Source organism: Lontra canadensis, unplaced genomic scaffold, assembly GCF_010015895.1.
Source record: "Lontra canadensis isolate GAN:19392208 unplaced genomic scaffold, GSC_riverotter_1.0 scaffold41, whole genome shotgun sequence".
NCBI lineage: Eukaryota > Metazoa > Chordata > Mammalia > Carnivora > Mustelidae > Lontra > Lontra canadensis.
The window spans coordinates 928,069-940,398 of record NW_022631035.1 but is presented as its reverse complement, the minus strand read 5'-3'; the positions used below and the strand labels follow the sequence as shown (position 1 = coordinate 940,398).

Genomic DNA, 12,330 nt, shown 5'->3' with positions numbered 1-12,330 from the left:
CCTGGCTGCAGATACCGGGTGGGTGTCCGAGCTAAAGCAAGGCGGGTGCTGTGGGGCGGAGAGGCCCCCACACTTTCAGGGGCCGCTGTACCACCTGGACCGAGCTCCTGACTGGTCTCCACGTGCAGGCCCTGCCCATGGCGACATTTCTGGCCCAGTGGCGGCCACATGGCCTTGTATCCCGTGGCAGAACCATCACACTGTCCTCCCAGCGAGCGGCCACGTGTGTGCGGGTACAGTCTGGGTTGGCCTGCCTCTGAGCCAGTCTTCCCTTCCAGCCATGTGGACAGAGGCAGCCCAGGAGGCTTTGAAGCAACTTGACTTTGGGCGACAGCCACAGAGAGGCGTGCCCGAGAGTATGCCTTGCATTCATTGATGGTTTATTGAAAGCTCAGGGAGGCGGCTTCTGAGGGCATCGGACGGCTACGCGGTCACATGGGAGCTTTGACCGGGGTGGGGGGGCGTCGGGCCCCTGCTGCTTCGTGGCACCTGCCTTCTCTCACACCTGTGGGTGTAAGGGGAAGCCACCCGCACCCCTGGGTCCCCTCGGCGATCCCCCCCCCAGTCTCCGTGTCCAGGCGGTCAGCAGTAGGAGGTCACCAGGAGGAGTGGGGCATTTGCCAGGACCTGACTCAGTCTTGGGGGCTGGAGAGGGGGTTCTCCAGCATCAGCGTCTCCTTCCCTGTCTGAAGCCAGAGGCCACAGAAATGGGGCATAGGGCCTTGCCTCAGCTCAGACAGCAGGCTGCAGTGAGGGTGGCGGCCCCTAGAAGTCCAGAAGCTGTGGGGAGAGCAGCACTCAGAACCCATGTGCCTCCAGCCCTGCTCCCGGGAGGGCGGGACACAGGATGGGACACTGGGGCACCTACCAGCTGAGGCAGCACCTTCTCCAGCTGGTCCACGTCCACGAGAGCCAGGTCTTCTGCCTGGGCCTGCCGGACACTGCGGACAGCCGCTTCTGCCACCACATGGGAGGACGGTGAGGGGGAGAGGTGGGAGGAGACTGGCAGCTCAGAACCCCGAGCTAGCGGACACAGAGCTTAAGCACTGCTGGGAGGATGGGTCAGAGGTGAGTGGGGATCCCCCCCGCCAAGAAAACACAAGGGGACAGTGTCGGGACCGGTCTTCTGGGGGCCCCAGCTCACCCACAACGAAGATTGTCAGCAGCTCTGCCATGAGCTGCAGCGCGTCCCCGCCCACTGCAAGGAGGAGGGGAGCGAGTTGTTGGACCTGCGGCCTGCCCTCCCCTGCTGGCCTGCCCTCCCCTGCTGGCCTGCCCTCCCCTGCTGGCCTGCCCTCCCCTGCTTTCCTCACTCCTGACTTGTCGCCGCCTCACGCAGGTGGCCCTCTGCCGTCCCCAAGGCCTCGGCCCCCCCAGAGCTGCAGTGCAGGGTCACGGGTGCCTGGCAGCTCCCTGGTGTGGCCCTGCCCGCCAGCTGGTGTCACGAACCTTTGGTCTTGCCGTCCGTGAAGTGCACGCGCAGCAGCTTGCTCACCAGGTCCTGGGGGGTGGAGACAAGGGGGGGTAGAGGGGGTCAGCGGCCCATCACCTCCCCAACCTGCCACAGACCCCCATGGGCACTGAGTTCTGGATCCTGGAGAGGCCATCTCCTGGGGCAGGGGACTGGGCAATGAGGATCCCCTGATGCCTCCAGGAGCATCACAAGTCAGACACAGGTGGGGAACAAGCGGGGGCAGCCCAAGTGCCCACCCACTGCTCTCTGGGTCCAGTCCTCGTAGGATCCCAGGTGGTCTTGCACTCCCACCCCTGGGGCTGAGGTGCTCTCCCCAAGTGGGCCCTTTGGCAGGTGTGTCCCCACCACCAGCACAACCTAGCTGGTGCCAAACCCTGCTCTAGGCACAGGTCAGCTACCTTTGAGGTCCCTCCCTGGAGTCTCCCCCATGTGGGCCTGGGATGGCCACTGTGGGGAGCTCAGAGCTGAGCAGAGGCTGGGCTGCTCCCGTGATAGATGCTCAGGGTGAATGCAGGAAGATGGCGGGCAGAGCCAGAGCAGACAAGGGTGGGGCCAAGCTCAGACTCCTCGAGGTGGGGTCTGGAGCCCCTAGAGGACAGCACCACTCTGCAGAGCTGGGGGTTGTGGCTGGAAGAGATTCTGGGAGCCAGGAGCTCCGCTTGGAACATGCTGAGTGAAAGACACGCGTGACGCCCCCAAGCAGAGCGGCTGCGCAGGTGGCTGGAGTGGAGAACCTTCCAGAAGATCGAAGGATGGTGAGGACTTGGGGGTGGACCAAGGGACGTTACAGAGAGCAGGGTCCAGCCAGAAGAGGCCGTGAATGAGGAGCCAGCAGCCCCAGTGGGGAGGCAGGAGGAGCCCAGAAGTGACGTGTGGGGAAGGTGAGCTGGGGACTAGCCATGCTCCAGCTGTAGCCATGCTGTAGCTAGCTGTAGCCGCCTCACCCAGTGCAGCTCCGACAGCAGAGCAGAGGGGCAGGGCAGGGAGCGGAGGCCATGGGCTCAGGAGGGTAGAACTTGCCACGGGGTCAGGCGGAGGCAGCCTCGCCCTCCCAGCAGAGACCGTGAGAGCCTGGTGCCACCTGCTGGTCCTGCCGCTGCCCACTGAGGAGGTGCTGGGGAAGGCCTCTGAGGCTCTGCGCCCCGCCTGCCCCTGCACCCTGGGGAGTGTACCCCTCAGGGCCGCGGCAGCCCAGCACCAGCTGTGTGTGGTGGTTCCTGAAACAGGCCAGTGAGTCCAGGCTGCGGAGGGCAGGACCGGCCCTCGGACGCAGTCAGCCTCTCCCTGCTGCCTGCAGGTCCTTGGGCTCCCCTCTGACCCTCCGCCCTCACCTGGGACAGCTTTCCTCAAGGGTAATGATTATCACCCCATCTCTGGCCAGAGCCCTTGGGGTGGGGACTCAGGGCTCTCCAGGTCTGCTGGTGCTCCCCTCTCCAGCAGTTACAACAGGGGGATTCGTGCGACCACCGCTCTGCCAGGCCACCCTGGCCTCAGTGCCTTTGCCTTTTCAGTCGCTGACCGCTGCGGGCCAAGCCGCCTCCCGGGGGCCAAAGCAGAGAGGCCTGAAGCACAAGGCGAGCCGCAGAGCCCTGCCTCTCCCTAAGGCAGGGGCTCCCACCGGCACTGGAGGAGCCAGGCCCCGGGCCTTCCTGGCTCACGGCCTGCTGCCCCGCTCGGTGCCTCCCGCAGGGCCCCGTACGGTCCGGCCGCCCGCAGGGCTGCGTCACCCGGGCAGAGCGAACGGTGAGGCTCCGGAGCGAAACGGTTTGAGTCTGACCTAGGCCTGCCTCAGTTTCCCCACTAGGAGCACCGTTCTTGCACCCACGTCCGAACCGGGTGACCCTTGTGTCCGGGGCCCGCAGCGCGCGGTGTCCAGGAGGGCCTGTGCGGAGCCCCCCGCCCCCCAGGAAGGGACACAGAGCGACCAGTTTCCGCCCCGCGCGGGCGGGACGCGAAGCCCAGGGCCCCGCGGGAGGCCGCAGGCCCAAAGGAAGCCGGAGAACGTGCGGGCAGCGCGGCCACCAGCCAGCCGCCTGCAGCCACTCGCGCCGCGCCGACGGCCAGCCCCAGGCGCCGTCCCCCGCCGCAAGCCCGGCCGCCGGCTCGGCCTCGGGAGACTCGGGCGCAGCACCCCGCCCGCGGAGGGCCGAGGGCGCGACTCCGGGAACGGAAGTCCCGCGTGGGGCCGGGTCGCGGCGCCCCCCGCCCCGCCCCCGGCCCGACCGCCCCGCCGCCCCGCCGCCCCGCCGCCCCGCCGCCCCGCCGCCCCGCCGCCCCGCCGCCCTCTCACTTTCCGGAAGCCGCCGCCAGCTCCTTCCATGACAGTCGCCCCGGCGCGCCCTCCAGAAACCCGGGAGCCCCCCAGCCAGTCCGCCCTGAGCGCGCCCGCCGAAGCCCCGCCCCCGCTCCTCTAGCCAATCAGCCCGGAGCGCGCCGTCCGCGGCCCCGCCCCCGCAGGCCCGCAGCGCGAGCCCGCCCCTTCGTCCCTATTGGTCCGCGGCGAGAAACGCGCGCTTTCCCCCCCTCCCATCCACCGCCCCACGCAAAGCCTCCTGGGAGTTGCAGTTTGCGCCCTCCCTTCCCGGCGCGCCGCGCTCTTCCTGGATACTGAGGCTTTGCGGCGGCCGCGCGCACCCGCGGCGGGAGAGTAGGGTCCGAAGCGCGTGGGCTGGGTTCCTGGGGTCCTGCCCCACCGCGGGAGAGCCCGTCTGCGAGGGGCCCTCATCCCCGCCCCTGGCGGATGTCCCCCTCCCCGGTTCCCTGCAGGAGCGGCCCCCTGCCCACCACGGCCCCCCGCCGTCATGGGGTCTCCCTCCTGGAGAACCAGTTCGGTTGGTCCCTCGGTGCGCGGCTGCTGAGGACCTCGGGGCCCTCGTGCTCCACCCTGAGCTGCCCGGCGCCGTAGGCCCCCACGGGAGAGGCCCTTAGGGAGGGGGCCTGGCAGTGCCCGCGGGCCCGCGGCGAGGCGCGTCCCTACGAGCGTGCCATGGAGGAGTTCCGGCACTGCTACAGCCGGCTGTGCCGGGAGAGCGGGGCCGAGCCCCAGGAGACTGTCCTGCAGAAACTGCAGGAGCTGCCGCGGGGCCGACTGGACCTGGCCACCCAGAGCCTGACGGTGGACACCTGCCGGGCCTTGGGCAAGCTGCTGCAGAAGGAGGCCCTGCTGACGGAGCTCATCCTGAGCGACTGCATGCTGAGCGAGGAAGGTGGGCACCCGACCCGGACGGGGGCAGGCGGCCCTCCGGACCGAGAGCCGCGGCTGGGCTGTGGCAGCCTGGCCTTGCCCTGGTTTGCGCCTGGCCCTCGTTCCTTGGCAGCCTGTGGCAGAGAGCTCTTCCTTTGCCCCAGACCTTGCCTTTGAGAGGTTTCTGTTCTTCTGCACTGTATGTACTTAAAGCCAGCAGCGGCGTCCCTGGCAGCAGGGGACAGTTTCTCTTTGTAACAGAAAAACCTTACCTTCCCCTGACTTAGCAGAGGCCCCGTGTGCTGGTGAGCGTGCGGCCGGTGGCCCGGCTCTGAGCCTAGCACAGACTGCAGACGTTTCAAAGCTGGCAGTGAGCAGGGCAACTCATTCCTGGCATGAATCCTGACCATTGGGGGCCACTGGGACAGTCCTCTCTCTCCTACGTCTGGGTTGCTGCTCCAAGCTGGAGCCCACAGGGAGGAGCTCAGGGACACAGAATGACAGCCCTACCCCCTTACAGGGGCCACACTGCTGCTCCAGGGGCTGTGTGCCAACACCATTGTGCGGTTTCTAGATCTAAAGGTGAGCAGGTCTGCACTTGGGGGCGTACTGCTTGAGACCGGGAGTAGGGGTGCAGCGGGTGTGGGGAGACTTGAGTGTCCCGGCAGCCTGAAAATCTGGATGGTGGCCAGAGACAGTGTCTCTAAGTACTCTTGGCACACAGGGCTCCACATGGATTTCTGATGGTCTTGATGGGGTGGGTGGTGATTGGAGGTCAGGAATGTGAGTTCCAGACTGTTCATGTGAACAGACAATGAACCTGCACCAGGAGGCCCCCTACGGCCCAGGAGAGCAGCACCTGTAAGGAGCTGCACCTGGTGCCAGGAGCGGTCCCCCGGCCTCATCCGCTGCCTGACCAGGGCCCTGTGGGGTGTGGACATGGCATTTAGAGCCCAGCCTGTGACGACACAGAGCTAACCACCCTGCCTCTTCCTGTCCCAGGGCAATAACCTCCAAGCTGCGGGCACTGAGGCTCTGGGACGACTTCTGCGACAGAACAAGTCCATTCAGAGGTAAAGTGTGGTCCCGGCCCCTGCCCTTTCCGCCGGCCCCCAGCACCGCCCACCCCCATGAGTGGTTCGGGGTTGGCTCAGGGCACATTCTACAGCCTAAGAGCATCATCTCCAGGCTGGTCATCTGGGTGTCCCGTACAGCAGTAGGGAATTGGCAAGTATCAGTTACTCACATGGCTTCAGCCTTTCTGCCCGAGACCCCAAAGCCTGCACTTCCCCTCTGGTCCCTGTGACCGCAGGGTGCTCCTTGGGGCCACACAGCTCACGGCCACCTTTCCTGCAGCCTCACCCTCGAGTGGAACAACCTGGGCACGTGGGAAGATGCCTTTGCCGCCTTCTGCGGGGCCCTGGCAGGCAATGGCACCCTCCGGCAGCTCGACCTCCGTAACAACCAGATCAGCCACAAGGGTGCAGAGGAGCTGGCCTTGGCCCTGACCTGTAACGCCAGCCTCCAGCAGCTGGGTGAGGCCACCCTGCACTGGCTTTCTCTGGCAGGCCTGCGGTCTGGGGCCCGAGCCGCTGCTCCCTCAGCTTTCCTGCTGCCGCTTTCCCTTGCTGCTGCTTTTGTCCTCCGGAAGCAAGGGGGCAGGAAGGTGTCATGGGGAGGTTCCCGTTGAGCAGGGCTCCTGCAGGGAGGACCCTCCCCCAAAGAAAGCATCCCGGGCTGGGCCGGCTCTGTCCAGGTGCGCTCCGTCTGTTGACAGCAGGTTTCCTTCCAGACCTGCGCTGGAATAACATTGGCCTCCTGGGGGGCCGGGCCCTGGTGAACTCTGTGCCCCGCAACAGAGCCCTGTGGAGGCTGGAGCTGGCTGGGAACAATGTCCCAGGGGACGTCCTCAGAGCCGTGGGTACGCGCAGGGCCACCAGCCACTGCGGGAGGGGCAGCTCGGGGCTCAGGACAGAGCTGTGTGCAGGCATCGTGAGGCAGCCTAACTCAGACACGGGAAGAGGAGGGAGAAGGGGGCAAGGGAGGGGTATGGTGTGGCAGGCTGGCGGAGCTCTGCCTTGCCCTGCTCTGAGCTCTCCTCAGTGTGTGCACCCCTCCTCAGCCCCGCCGGGGGCCCCTGGCACAGACGAAGAAGCAGAGGCACCGTGGCTTGGGGCCTTGCCCCGAGGTCCATGCCCATGCCTTGGTGGCCCAGCCACAGCTGGAAGGGGGCTTCTTGGCATCTGCCCCTACGCCCCAGAGTTCATGGCTGTGCGTGGGAGCTGTGTGGGTGTGGGGCTGCCCTGGCTCCGTGGTCCCTTCCCCTCAGACCCCGACAACTCAGCCCCAGGCCCAATAGAACACTGTGTCACTCTGTGTGCTTACTGTCCTGCTGGTAGTGCCAGCCACCCCGGGGCCCGAGCTCGGACTGGAATCCTAACCCTAACCCTGCTGGGCTGGCCCGGCCTGTGTCGTCATCCCTAACTCCTGCTAGTGCCCTAGCTTTTGGTGGGCTCCTCTCCAAACGCTGCCTGAACCCCTCCAGAACACGGGAGTTGGGCACAACACTCACCTCTCAGAAGGTGAACAGTGGACCCTGACCTTCGGGATGGAGCCCAAATGCCCCAGGAAAACCCCGTGTCTGGCAGCTGAGCAGTCTCCCCGCCTCTCCCCATGTGCATGCTCCCCCGCACAGGTGCCTCCGCGGCTCCCGGGCCCATCATTAGCCCCGTCCCTACCCCTACAGAAGCCCTCCCCTCCTAGCGCGGTCTGACTCTCGGGGCGAGACCGCAGACGGGGTTGGTTCTCCGACGACTGGCTTCCAGGCCCAGGGCTGGGCTAACTTGGCCACCCCGAGGGCTAAGCAGCCCCCTCGGTGGATCCCTGGGCTCTTTCCCATAGAGCAAGCCATGGACCGAAACCGGGAGCGGCAGACCACTTCCAGAGAGAACCAGGCCCGCACCCACGTGCTCAGCAAGGAGGTACAGCACCTCCAGGAAGAGAAGTCCAGGCAGGTAAGGACAGCTTCTGACCACAGAAGCTGCGTGGACGCAGGGCCTGCCTCGGTTCCCGGCCGTGGCCATCTTCCTCTGTGCCCGAGGGCTTCTCTGAGTGGCCAGCACTCAGGCCTGAGAGGCAGCCCAGAGGCAGCCTTTAGGTCTGACTCTGGCCGGGTGGGTGGGCAGGTGGGCCTCCCCGTGTGGGAGCCCTGTCTCCCTCCGAGACAAGGCGAATGCTTTTCTGTTCTGCTGCTTTTCACGGGTGTCTGCTCTCCGTCCTGCTTGACTGGGGCGATAAGCAGGCTCCAGGCCCTGACGGGGCTCTGGCTGGCTCTGTCCCCAGTTTCTGGACTTGATGGAGACGATTGATAAGCAGAGAAAAGAGATGGCCAGGACCGGCAGGTGAGCGCGGCCCCAGGGTCACAGAGCTACAGCTCAGGGGGGCAGGGTACCTGACGTTTCGGCCCTGACTCTGGCCTCCTGGGGTGACTGACCCCGAGGTTCCTCACGTGCCCAGCGACAAGAGGGTAGCATGTGCTTGCCCAGCACCCTGGCTGGGGGGTTGCGGCCGGCACTGAGAACCTCCCCGCCGCACCTGGAGCGCTGTGGAAGCGGGAGAAGCAGCGGCTGGTACCCGAGCCCCGGGGGCCTGGCAGTGCTCTGAGGTGGGGTTCTCGGGCCTTCCTTTCTGCTTACAGGGCGTCGGCCGCACGTGTGGAGCAGCTTCAGGAAGCCCTAAATGAGAGACATTCGGTCATCAATGCCCTCAAGGCCAAGTAAGTGGGGCGGAGGGCAGGAGAGTGGGGGAGGGGTGGCTCCGGAACATTTTAGAGACCGATCGGTGGGCAGAAGAGTGATACGCACAGGAGCCCTAGACACCGGTGCACAAAGTTGAGGTGGGAGACCACTTGGTTGGTAATCCTGGAAGGGTTCTTGAAGGAGGCGAGCTCTAGCTGAGTTGACTAGTGGTAGGCAAGAATGAGAACAGTGGCTGGCGCCTTTGCAAGGCTCCAGGTGCAGCCGGGGGGGCTGGCTTTTCCCTCCCTGCAGGCTGCAGATGGCGGAGGCTGCCCGGGCTCTGTCCGAGCAGAAGGCCCAGAGCCTGGGGGAGCTCTTGGCTGCCGCAGAGCAAGAGCAGCAGAGCCTGGCGCAGAGACAGGCGAAGGAGCACAGGCTAGAGCAGCAGGTGAGCAGGGAGGGGTGGGCTGGAAAAGGTTGGCGACTGGGCAGGCGATGCCTTCCGGTGTGGCCAGTGGTGACTGGTGCCCTGTCACCCGCAGGAGGCAGCAGAGCGGGAGTCTAAGCTCCTCAGAGACTTATCCGCTGCCAACGAGAAGAACCTTCTTCTGCGAAACCAGGTATGCGGCTGTGGGGCCAGGCCTCCTGGGAGGCGGGGGCAGGGGCTGCGGGGCAGGGGCCTCGGGGCAGGGGCCGCGGGGCAGGGGCCGCGGGGCAGGGGCCGCGGGGCCGGGGCCGGGGCCGGGGCCGCTGCTGCCCGTCCATGGTGCCGGCTCCCCAGGTGGACGAGCTGGAGCGGAAGGTGAGGTCTCGGCAGGAGCAGCTGTTCCTGGCCCGGCAGGAGCTGAGCAGCGTGACGGCGGAGCTGAAGATGCGGGCCAGCCAGGCCGAGGGTGGGCACCCACCCACAGCTGAGAGCCCAGAGAGGGGAGGACAGGGGCAAGGGCCCCCCGGGGAGTCCCACCCATGCTCTCCCCCCTGGGCTTTCAGAGCGTCTGGAATTGGAGAAGAAACGGTCCCGACAGAGCTTGGAAGACTTGGAGCAGCTGCGGGCCAAGGAGGTGCTTGTTATGACACCACCGGTCCCTGCTGCCCCTGCTGTCCATCCAGGGTGGCATGGTGTCCCCCGTGCACACCCCTGCCTGTGCTCCCCTGACAGCCTCGGGGCGCTGGCTGGTAGCTCTTTGCCAGCCCCAGTAGATGACAGACCCAGAAACTCCCGACCAGCTTCTAGAAAGCACGCTAGCGCCAGCTGCCACCTGGGGGTGGCTCTGGGATGTGTCCTCCATCCTTGCTTCCTACAAAGCGATAAGGAGCAGCTCCTCCGGGAAGAAAGTGTCCCCAGGACTCGCCTGCCACGGGGTGGGGGTTCCACGAGGGGACATAAGCTGGGGAGCTAGTCTTCCAGCCTGTTCTGCCCCCTCACCCCGGCAGGTGGAACACGTGACTCGTCACCTGGAAGACAGTGAGAGGGCCATGCAGGAAAGGGTACAGAGGCTGGAGGCCTCGCGCCTATCCCTGGAGGAGGTGAGCATGTGCTGGCTGGGTGCCAGGCCCTGCCCTTCCCTGGGGCACCCCTTCTGTGGTCTCAGAACCCCATCAGGACCACCCACTAAGAGCCCTGAGGCCAGAGGGACTTAATGTAGTGGGGTGTGGGATCCCTCAGCCATAGCAACCCTGCCTAGTGGGCGAGGCTCTCGGGAGGCTGGAGCAGGGGTATCCCCGGTACTCCCAGACGAGTCCCTGGCCAGGGCAGGACGGGCCCAGTGGGTCGCTGTGTGTGGTGCAGGAGCTGAGCCGGGTGAAGGCGGCGGCTCTCAGCGAGCGTGGCCAGGCTGAGGAGGAGCTCATCAAGGCCAAGAACCAAGTCCGCCTGGAGGAGGTGAGCCCACGGCCAGGCAAGCCTGGAGCCTGCTGCTTGCGGTGCCTGCCAGGGAGCGAGGCCTGCGGGGCTGAGGTGCACAGGCCAGACCCAGATCTGTGGCTCAGTAGTGGGAGGTGAGGGACGGGAGCCCCAAGGGTACAGGGCCAGATAGGAGTCTGAGCAGGTCCGGTCTGGGATCACATCCAACCCCCCTACGAAGAGCCACTGACGACCAGCCCTGGGATTGGGGGAAGGGGTTTGCATAGCCAAAGCCAGGACCCAGAAGGCAGAGTGCTCGGCCTGGGAGAGGGGGGCTCCTGTGGCCTAATTAAGTGGAGCCTGTTCCGAGTACGCATCCGAGGCAGCTCCCGTGTCGCACGTGAAAGCTCCCTCTGGCTGAGCGGGGGTCCCTCCCACCCCCGTGAGCCGGGGCCTCACGCAGGGAAGCAGCAGGCAGGCCTCGGGCCGCTCCGCGTTGCTCACCGGCCCCTGCCCCCAACAGCAGCAGCGCCTGGCTCACCTGGAGGAGCAGCTGCGGCTGCTGGCGCGGGCTCGGGACGAGGCTCAGAGCGCCTGCCTGCAGCAGAGGCGGACGGTGGCCGACGCCCAGGCCCGGGCCAGCCAGCTGGGCCTGCAGGCTGAAGGCCTGAGGCGGCGCCTGGAGGAGCTGCAGCAGGTACGCGGGACTTAGAGGGACGCACCCCCTGGCTTGCAGCCCCCTCACCCCCATGTCTGGCAGGAACTGGGCAACAAGGACCAAGAGAAGGCGGCAGAGGTGAGCAGGGTCCGGGTGGAGCTGCAGGAGCAGAATGGCCGCCTGCGGGCAGAGCTGGCAGCCCAGGAGGCGCTGAGAGAGAAGGTGGCGGCCCTGGAGCGCCGGCTGAAAGGTGAGCTGAGCTTGGCGGGACGTTCTCCCTGGGTGACCCGACAGGCGGCCAGGCTGCGGCGCTGGGCAGCGCCCACATCACCGTGGCCCCCCCCCCCGCCCCCTCCCACAAGGAGGCTCTGCCCACCTCTGGATGGCCTGGGGTCCAGGGCTGACCCTGAGCCGGGCACCGCCCCCACCCGTTTCTTGTCCCGCAGTGATCGCAAGTGACCACCGGGAGGCGCTTCTGGACAGGGAGAGTGAGAACGCCTCTCTCCGGGAGAAACTTCGGCTCAAGGAGGCAGAGATCGCTCGGATCCGGGAGGAGGAGGTCCAGAGGGCCAACCTCCTGCAAAATGCTGTCCTGGCCTACGTGCAGGGGTCTCCTCTGAGAGCTATGAGCCCCCAGAAGTGAAGGGAGGCAGGAGCCTGGGGGGGGGGTGCAGGAGGGCAGCGCCTCCCAGACGTCTGTGGGTCCCATCCCTGCCTGTCACTTTCTTAAAACAGACTGGCAGGGAGTCTGCCACTGGGATCCGGGGCTCGTGGGATCCGTGAGTGGGGACCGCTGCTGCTCACCACCAGGGTGCCCGGCTTGGCGAGCCCAGGGCCGCTGGCCACGACGTCTGGAGTGGGCACCCCTCCGGGCGCTCCCTGAGTTCTGCCTCCAGTCCCCGGGAACATGAAGCACGCATGGGGGAAGAAAACCCGGAAGAGCCGCCCCTGCTCCACGGCAGCCCCTTCTCGCTGGCGGTCAGCCCGCGAAACGTGTCCACACAGGCTCCTTTCACAACTGACCATGCACAGCGGCTGCCCCGTCCGCTGGGTCTCTTGAAATACAGAACTTTTGCAATTTGTGATACATTCTGGGCTGGTACCTTTTCCCACGTTTGTGCGCCGATGCCCCGGGCACCCTCTGCCCCAGCTCTGGAAGGAAGACCCTCAGGGTGCATCTGGGTGGCCTTTCCCTCCTGCCCACGGAGGCGGGGGGGCGGTGGAGGGACAGGGCAGCGCTGGCACCTGCAGTCTCCTGGCCAGAGCGTGGGTGGGTCTCAGACCCTCCGGCAGAGCCGGCCCTGGGCATGCCCTCCCCGGCAGGGGCCGCAGGCACACAGACCGCCCCAGCTCAGCCTGGTGGGGGCTGGAGGGCCCTGCCCGCGCTGCCCCCTCCCCCCTCGGCGCGCGGCAGGGATCCCGGGGCGCTGGGGA

The 12,330-nt window shown here is 66.6% G+C and overlaps 2 protein-coding genes across 3 annotated transcripts; one reads left to right on the top strand and one right to left on the bottom strand.

Moving 5' to 3' along the window:
- Positions 1-705: 705 nt before the first annotated feature.
- Positions 706-3,864, bottom strand: CENPX (centromere protein X). The gene is made up of 5 exons (XM_032870358.1): positions 3,765-3,864; positions 1,450-1,501; positions 1,145-1,198; positions 869-957; positions 706-780 (listed from the first exon to the last, which is right to left on the bottom strand). The coding sequence occupies exons 1-5, from the start codon at positions 3,792-3,794 to the stop codon at positions 766-768; spliced, it is 240 nt and encodes a 79-aa protein (XP_032726249.1). The 5' UTR covers positions 3,795-3,864; the 3' UTR covers positions 706-765.
- A 375-nt stretch (positions 3,865-4,239) lies between these two features.
- LRRC45 (leucine rich repeat containing 45) lies at positions 4,240-11,559 on the top strand. 2 transcript variants are annotated; one of them, XM_032870354.1, is made up of 17 exons: positions 4,240-4,680; positions 5,179-5,240; positions 5,661-5,731; positions 6,015-6,193; positions 6,451-6,579; positions 7,560-7,672; positions 8,001-8,059; positions 8,356-8,433; positions 8,708-8,843; positions 8,938-9,015; positions 9,177-9,288; positions 9,386-9,456; positions 9,830-9,922; positions 10,185-10,277; positions 10,765-10,935; positions 10,999-11,146; positions 11,343-11,559. In XM_032870354.1, the coding sequence occupies exons 1-17, from the start codon at positions 4,461-4,463 to the stop codon at positions 11,537-11,539; spliced, it is 2,010 nt and encodes a 669-aa protein (XP_032726245.1). In that variant the 5' UTR covers positions 4,240-4,460; the 3' UTR covers positions 11,540-11,559. The 2 variants fall into 2 exon arrangements, with proteins under 2 accessions (XP_032726245.1, XP_032726244.1); XM_032870353.1 differs by having other exon boundaries at positions 4,241-4,680; positions 10,762-10,935.
- The last annotated feature ends 771 nt before the right edge of the window (positions 11,560-12,330 follow it).